Genomic DNA, 8,046 nt, shown 5'->3' on the forward strand with positions numbered 1-8,046 from the left:
AAAATAGCAACCTACAATAACTAAAGCAGTTTCGGTAAGACTGCATGCTGTCTGCCTCATATGAAGCTCTGTTCCTCAAGAAGTATATTTAAATCACAATATCTATATTGAAGTACCTGAATTACTTTCATGCCTTTGAATAATACGCCCTCATACATTCATGTCTTTATTATTTTAAAAATCAAAAGAAAAAACTATCAACATCTGTGAAAGTAAAAATGGTGGCAGAACCATACAAATATTATTTAAAAACAGAGAAGCGAGTGCTGGTTTAGAAGTCTATAACAGGACATGTTTTAGGCTAAATGAAAGCTTCTCCAGAGGCCTATGGAGCCCCCACTACCCACGTGTACTATGGGAATTAGAATAATACTCCTTTTTGTTCATCATCTTCTTATCTTGACTATTTAGACAGTGCCTTATCCTTGGTGTTGGAAAACGTCTCACAGAAAATACTGATCTCTTCTGAGATCCATGGGAGGCATCCCATTTATCTGGGTAAGGAAAACTGAACATCACAACCATGCAGCAGCTAAGTAAGGCCTGACTAATTTTTTTTCATAAACTCAACAGATTCCAGGATTTCCACTTCCATTTCACTTGGAAAACTTTTCATTCCTCCGACCCTTTTTGTTCTGGTGGCAGCTTTAGTACATAGTCTTACTGAATGTGATAGTAAAAGGAAGAGTTAAACCTTACCATTGGTGTCTGTGATGATAACACTGGCTTTAGTACTGTCATTCCCTAGCTTGCTGCTCACTCTGCAGGCGTATTCCCCAGCGTCGGCCAACGTGGCTCTATAAATGTGAAGCTCAGAGTATTTCCTGTGAAATCAGAAAAAAATACATAAACATCCTGTACTGGAGTAACAGTCAATGCATCAGCTAATGCACACTTCTTTTTCCCTCTCAACAAAGAGTCTTGCCTTTCATACTTAGTGACAGATTAAGACTATCCAGTTTTGAAACAAGGCAGGAGAATTAGAAAACCTGTCTCTTGCAGGCATATTAATGAACTCAAATTAAGATATTTATTTATGTATTTGGCTTGAGAGGAGCTTTTGCTCTTAAAGAAAAGCTGAAAAATAACCGTTGTCTCTGTGCTGGATTGTTGGCTACCCAGATGACATGGAGACGGGTGTAATACTAAAACAGATCACCCTCTCCTGCATGTTCAATTTGCCACAAGTAGAGTTCTGGGTAAGTACTGCAGTTTCCAACATCTGACTATATCATCATGAGATTAGGACACATCACTCTTTTTAAACAACCTCTGAAGCCCTAATAGTAAATAATTCTCCAGCACTAACAAAAAATTATGGGTAGAAGCACAATTTGCATGAAGCTACATTTTGTTCCTGCCTTAGAGATGTAATTTAATCAGTCTCCAAGGTTTTAAGATTAGATTTTAAAATGCAGAACTCCTGCCTACCCATTAATTTGGTATGAACATGTTCAGGTATCATTTAAGGAATCCCCAACTACTGTGAAGACACTAATCCCATTACATAGACCGTGGGGAATAACTAGCTTGGGGAAAATACACATATTATTGCTGTTCCCAGTTACTATTTAAAAGAAGTGCTTTTGGGAAGTTTTTGCCTGTAGCAAAGCCTGCTCCTTTATCTACAGAATAGTAATTTGGTAGAGTGCACAAGAATTGGCTTCCCTAAGTTGGGCTACCCTGACATGAAGGACTGATCCCCAGGAGGCAGGGGGTTATTCACTCTAAAAGCTCACAGTCACCATCATGTCCAGCAATGAGTGCAGAGCTAAGCAACCTATGGGGAGTTGCTTTGCTTCAGCACAGCCAGGTCTCTTAACTCTCCATGCAAAAATCACAACTGGTTACCCCTTCCAGGAACCCCTGAGGAGGTCTGATTTCAGACCAGAAACAAGTCTGTTGTTGCAGGGGGCCTTCTGGAGTAACTAAAAGGTTCAATGCCACTTTCCAACCCATCCTTGTGAGACATCCCTCCCGCCAGCATGGAAGACTATCCCATCTGATATCACATATCTGCTTATTAGCAGGTCAGCCTTCACTGCCTCTATATGAAGGTTCTACTGCTGAGGAGTCAATACTGTGGCCCTCACAGGATGAGAGCAGCGTGCTAGATGGACCCCAGCTCTGCTAGAAACCCACATCACAAGAATCTTCCCCCATGCCATGACAAAGGGATGCCTTCTTGAGTCCAGTGGACTTGCAAGAAGGATGAGCAGCCAAGCTAGGATTAGCAGTTTGCTCAAGTTTGCTCAAATGTTAAACACCAGAATAGCTGATTATTCAGGCTCCTTCTCAGGCAATAATAGCATCCCAGTTTCCAACACTGAACTAACTAACTGGGCTGCATTTCTGATGATATACAGGGAGAGACTCTAGATGGGGGAAACCATGGATATGTGAGAAAAATGTGGTTGAGACACTGACAGAAGTGCGAAAGCTACCGTCTCTTTGTATGAGAATTCTGCATCTGAGTAACAGCTATGCTTATACCACAGTAAAAATGACCTGCTCTTTAATCTTCCTGCCAGCCAACTACACTCCTGTCTTTGCAACAGCCTGTTGAGGGCTTGTCCAGGAATGTTTGGCATTACCTAACAGCCTGCATGGGCATGCGATATTTCCTATATCACACAGGTTGTCTTTCAGCCATGTCTGCAGACATTTGTGTAGATACAGAGTAGGCTGTAGCCTCAGGATACTTCAAAAGTCAATGTAAATAGGCTCATTTTTTTATTAACTCACTTTAACCCAATGACAAGCAAGAAGCACAGCTGCAGCTGTATCACGTTTAACTGAGCACCCACTGTACGTCTGCTGCAGTCCCTTTTCATTTCTTTATGAGGTAGAATAACATTGATGCAAACCATCTCTGTGGATCGCTTGGCTTTTAGAAGAAACTTTGCACTGCACGTTTACTTTTACTCTCTTCGTTTTACATAGTACTTATGGAAAAGGTGAGAAAACGCATCTTCCTTTTATGATTTTAAGATTATATTAAAATAGATGAAGTAATTGTATTTCTTACAATTATACTTGTAGCAAGCCAAATGTACTTGTTTTTAGAAAAACATTTTAAAGAGTTTTCTCCCTGAGAACAGGAGAAATAATATGAATATTTATAGCCTTAAGAATATTATTGAGACATATCAGGACAGAATTCAAAATAGCTAGGCCAGAGGATGACTCATTAATGCCTGTAAATGAAACTGCTCCCTAGCAATACAGTACTCCAACAGTACTCACTTAAAGCCCCTGATAAGGGATCTTGTATTCAGATATGTGGTCTTTTCTAAAACTACACCATGCTACACAAAAAAATGCCTCTCCCTATAAGATTTGCTTCTGCTATATCTTTAGCTCATTGCCACTATGACACCGCTGAACTTGTATTCACACATGAAAGGCAAAGCAATACATCTGCAGAATGCAGTCCCAGCCCACCTTATCTGACTGCTTGAATTCATTTTGCTTCCAGTCTCCATCTGTCATCCAGAATTGCCTGTCTGCGGGCAAATATCCAGGCTAAGCTTGGATGAAGCCCAAGGCACAGGGCACTAGCACACACGGTTTTCTCATGCACTATCACATCCAAAGCCATCAGCTAGGTGAAGTGGCAAACACTTTCCCTCTGTCCAAAAAACCCAACTCTGATAAAGGAGTGTCTCTTCAAAGAGCCAGACAATGCACAGCACACTACCCAAAAGAAAAAAAGGGCAGGCTTCACCTGGGTTTGAAATCAGAGAGTTACCAGTACAAGCAAAGAAGCATGGCAAAGTTAGCTAGCAGTTGAAAAACCCCTGTCTGGTGCCTGATTTTTCATAGAATCATAGAATCCTTTAGGTTGGAAGAGACCTTTAATATCATCAAGTCCAACCATTGAGCCAACAGGGCTCTAAAGTCCTCTGCTAAAACAGATCAGAATCTGTCAGGGTTGGAAGGGACCACAAGGATCACCCAGTTCCAACCCCTCTGCCATGACCAGGGACACCTCCCACTAGATCAGGCTGTCTAGAGCCTCATCCAGCCTGGCCTTAAAGACCCTCAGGGATGGGGCCTCAACCACCTCCCTGGGCAACCCATTCCAGGGTCTCACCACTCTCATGGGGAAGAACTTCTTCCTCATGTCCAGCCAGAATCGGCCCACTTCCAGCTTTGCCCCATTCCCCCTAGTCCTGTCGTTACCCGATAGCCTAAAAAGTCCCTCCCCAGCTTTCTTGTAGGCCCCCCTAAGATACTGGAAGGCCACAATAAGGTCACCTTGGAGCCTTCTCTTCTCCAGACTGAACAGCCCCAACTCTCTCAGTAAGACACAAAGGAGCCTGGACACAAAAATCAATCAATAATGTATCATGAATCATCAGCAATCATAAGAGCAGTAGAAAATCACTGATGGCATGCTCTTACTCCATGTTAAATTTGAAATAAAAAGTGAGTGCTTTAAGTCCCTTTCATTAAAATTCAAACTCATTCAGTTTCTCGTGGCTTTCCAATGTAAGGAGAAGGGGCATAGTTGTGTAGTGTGATTCACCCGCTGTACTGTCACCTCACTGTATGTTGAGGCTCTGTATCCTTCAAATCACCCACTCTGAAATCAACCTAGCAAGCTGAGAAGAGTGATCTCTCCATTTCATTTCGCATAAGAGGCAGTCTTCAGAAGGTTAAGCCTTAATGAAGCCTACATTGCCAGAGTATTCTAAACTCTAGGAAAACACGGGCAGCATCCACCCCACTTTTCTGCATATCCTTTGAACCACTAGAATTCACACTGTCCAAATGCACCCAATAAAGACCAAACTGCAGCATTCTCTTTTCCATGTCTACTCTGGGTGCCAAGCTAAGGTCTTAATTTTCAATTTCTGAGCTTTGTCATTCTGCCAGGTATTTTTGCAATTTGTTAAAAATCCTAAAGATAAGTAGCCAGGACTCAGAAAAATTAATCTTTCTCTCAGCAACAAACAGGCTTCATTCTGCTACCACACAAGAAAGGTGATTTCTTGCGTAGGAAGAAATATATGTAGAAATATGTATGTAGAAAGTCTTATTCTCAAGTGTTTGTACTGAAGGAATCAGTAAGACTGTTGTACCCTGCATGCTAGTGGTTCTTCAAAAACATAGTCTACTTTTTATGAAGCCGTTTGACCTTTAAAATAGACATTAATCCCAGACAGCTCAACAACTACTCTAGCCTTCCTAGTTGTTTTTTTCCCCACACTTGGTAATAGTAAGACAATTCACTCTAAAATGTTTGTTTCAACAGTATGGCAGCAGACGAACATGACAAACATTTCTCAATGTGCTGTCATAAAAAACCAAAACAAACCACAGAAAAGAAGTGGGGGAAAAACTCCTTGATCATTGATTTTCCTTTCATTTGTGAGGGGATCTTTTTAACATGAGTTTGTTTGCTGCAACCTACATGTGTTTTTATGTATTCATTTCCACGGCATTTCCTCCCATGTTCCTTTAGGACACGTGCCTGTTCCACTTTTTATCGAAATTAAGTCTATCTATCTCCTCTCGAGCTGTTTACATCTATTCAGTCCTGGAAGCAAACATAAACAGCAATAGAAGAAATGGCAAAGCCCTCATGTGTCACCAAACTAAGATCTCAAAGCGGAAAGGCAAGTACAATCCCTCATGTGTCAGCAGACATCCCTTGTCTTTCCTCTTTTTGTACTGTACACCTAGCGACTTTCACAACTCTAACAGGAAGGGCTTCTCTGTTCCACATCAACATTTCTGTTTTAAAACAGATAACTGGAGAGAGAAATTCCTGCCATGAGCAGTACCCTCATGGATGGGATAGCCCACAGAAGTGTGAAATCCAGCTCAAACCCTGCACTCTGCCCACTTATGCTGAGGGAACAGGACTTCAGCTTACCATTTTCCAGAAAATGTTCAACTTCAGTTGTTTTAACTATATATCTTTCGGGGAATTTTAAACATGTTTTGGGACATCAGCCTGAAAAACAGTCTCACACGTTCCACATGCATGCTCTAATCAGTAGTTATTAGCCACCTTCCCTTCTGCCAGCTCTTCAAAGTTTCATGGGGAAAAGAAAAAAAAAAAAAGAGAGAAAGAAGCAAGCTAGCAGAAGGCAGTTACTGATCGAATGCTGAACTGATAAAGCTCAGCCCTAGAAGGTGAAATCCTGGCTCCAGTGAGTTTGGTCAGTCAGCATAAGCGAAAATGCAAGAGGAGAAAACATACCACTTGTCCCTCACAGGCAATGGTGTTGCTGGCGAAGCTGCGGACCAGCCACTGACCTGAGCATTTTCTTTACAGGATAGACTTGAAAATACAACTCTGGAAGAGACATATGGCCCTGCAAATGAGTCCAGACAATTTGCCAGGCTTTCTGCCACTTGGAACAGCTCCATTTTGCAAGTGCTGGAAGGAGACATTATAGGTTCCCTCTTGCCTTTCATGCAACTGTGGCACAGGGGCTGCGGCGACGCTGCTCTGCCCCCTTCCTTGTTTCGCCTTGTGCCCCGGGCACAAAAAATGGCAAGGTAGGGAAGAATGTCTTGTTTTCAACCTGTAAAACTCTGAGAAGTCAAACACCTGTTTGATTTTGGATGCTGCTTTGCCTAATGAGATGAGACTTGACAGTATGGGGCACTTGACATGCTATAAATAAAGATCTCTTGCAGAATCCACACCAAATCCTCTGTGTTTTGTATGAAGCGAAGGTGTGGCATAGTGCAGCAGACAGCAGCCCGGTTTACTGAGACCAGAAGTGAGAGTTGAAAGTCTGTGTTCAAACTGATTTGCATAGCTTCCTTTGATGGACGTGTGGCCACCACTGAAACTTTTTAACATACACAACAGGGTAGAGATGAAACAGCAAAGGCCTTCTCTTGCTCAATGCAGATAACACATTGTGCAGACCCTTCTTCTTCCCCGCAGAAACAAGGCACCAGACCATTTTTTGGCACTGGTCATCAGGCATACGTAGGAGATGCTTTCCCCCAACCAGGAGGATAATATTTGCAGGCTTTGCTACTCATCTGACATCTCCTAGACTCCTGCTTTGCTCAGCATGTGTGGGAATGCCTCTGGTAAAGGACTACTGCAAGTTTGTATAAGGCATTCAAAACTAATGCAGACAGCATTCAGCCCTTCTTAAAGGACTAGATTCCTTGCAAAGCCAAATTAAAAAACATTTCCAAAACTACCTGGCTTTGATGATTTTAGATGGTCTTGGATTTTAAACAATAAGCATAAGGTACCTCTGTTCTTGTCAGGAGTTAAAAAAATGGCCTGTCTCCAAGGTTTACTGGTTAAAATTAGAGTCTTTAGCTATCAGAAAATAAACAGAAATTGAAAAGCAAAAATTATTTATTAAATATTTATACCATAATACCACTTTATCCATACATTCAAGAAAAATAACATCAGTATCTGTTACCGTAAATTTTCTTCCTCCATAACTCACAGCTTTTTGCTTTGTGATACTGCAATTAACAACTGTAATGCTTGTGTTCTGGTGAACAGTTCTCCCCTTCCCTCCCAGCCCCGCTTGTGAGACATGTCTCTGTACTTACTTTTGTTTTTTAGGGATCTTGACATTTTCCGGTCTGTTTTTTTTTGTTATTTCCTTTCCATTCTTTAACCATTTGAATCTGAGTGCAGGGTACTCTGAAGTGGTTTCACACCTCAGCACTAGCTTCTGACCCACAGCAGCCTCTTGGTTTTTCATTTCCTTCAATTTGGGAGGCACCGCTAAAGAAATAAAAGAACGTGCTGGTGATTAAGCCATCCTCAAAAGGGAAAACAGTGCTAACTTCAGCTGAACTAGGCGAGCCACAGACAGCAACACTCCAGCCAGACTAACAATGCTTCTACACCAAAATATGAAAAATTTATATATCATCCTCAAAGCATAAGCACAGATTTAATGACAGCCTGCCCCGGCCCTTTGGAGTCCTCCAGCATGGGTCTTACAACCCACAAGCCATACACAGCCTTAGCAAGAATGAAAGTGCTGTGTCTGAATACGGTATGAAGCACTGACAACCCTTAATTGATCGTGTGCACCT

At 41.8% G+C, this 8,046-nt stretch overlaps 1 protein-coding gene across 1 annotated transcript; it reads right to left on the minus strand.

Annotated features, from left to right (window-relative positions):
* Window positions 1–699: 699 nt before the first annotated feature.
* On the minus strand, window positions 700–7,729 carry LOC103779313 (pro-neuregulin-1, membrane-bound isoform-like; the record flags this gene model as incomplete). The annotated part of the gene is made up of 2 exons (XM_008946939.1): window positions 700–824; window positions 7,552–7,729. Coding segments are annotated over 2 exons (303 nt in total), but the record flags the coding sequence as incomplete, so codon positions are not given.
* Between the last annotated feature and the right edge of the window lie 317 nt (window positions 7,730–8,046).

Source organism: Merops nubicus, unplaced genomic scaffold (genome assembly GCF_000691845.1).
Source record: "Merops nubicus isolate BGI_N331 unplaced genomic scaffold, ASM69184v1 scaffold20949, whole genome shotgun sequence".
In the NCBI taxonomy this organism is placed as follows: Eukaryota; Metazoa; Chordata; class Aves; order Coraciiformes; family Meropidae; genus Merops; species Merops nubicus.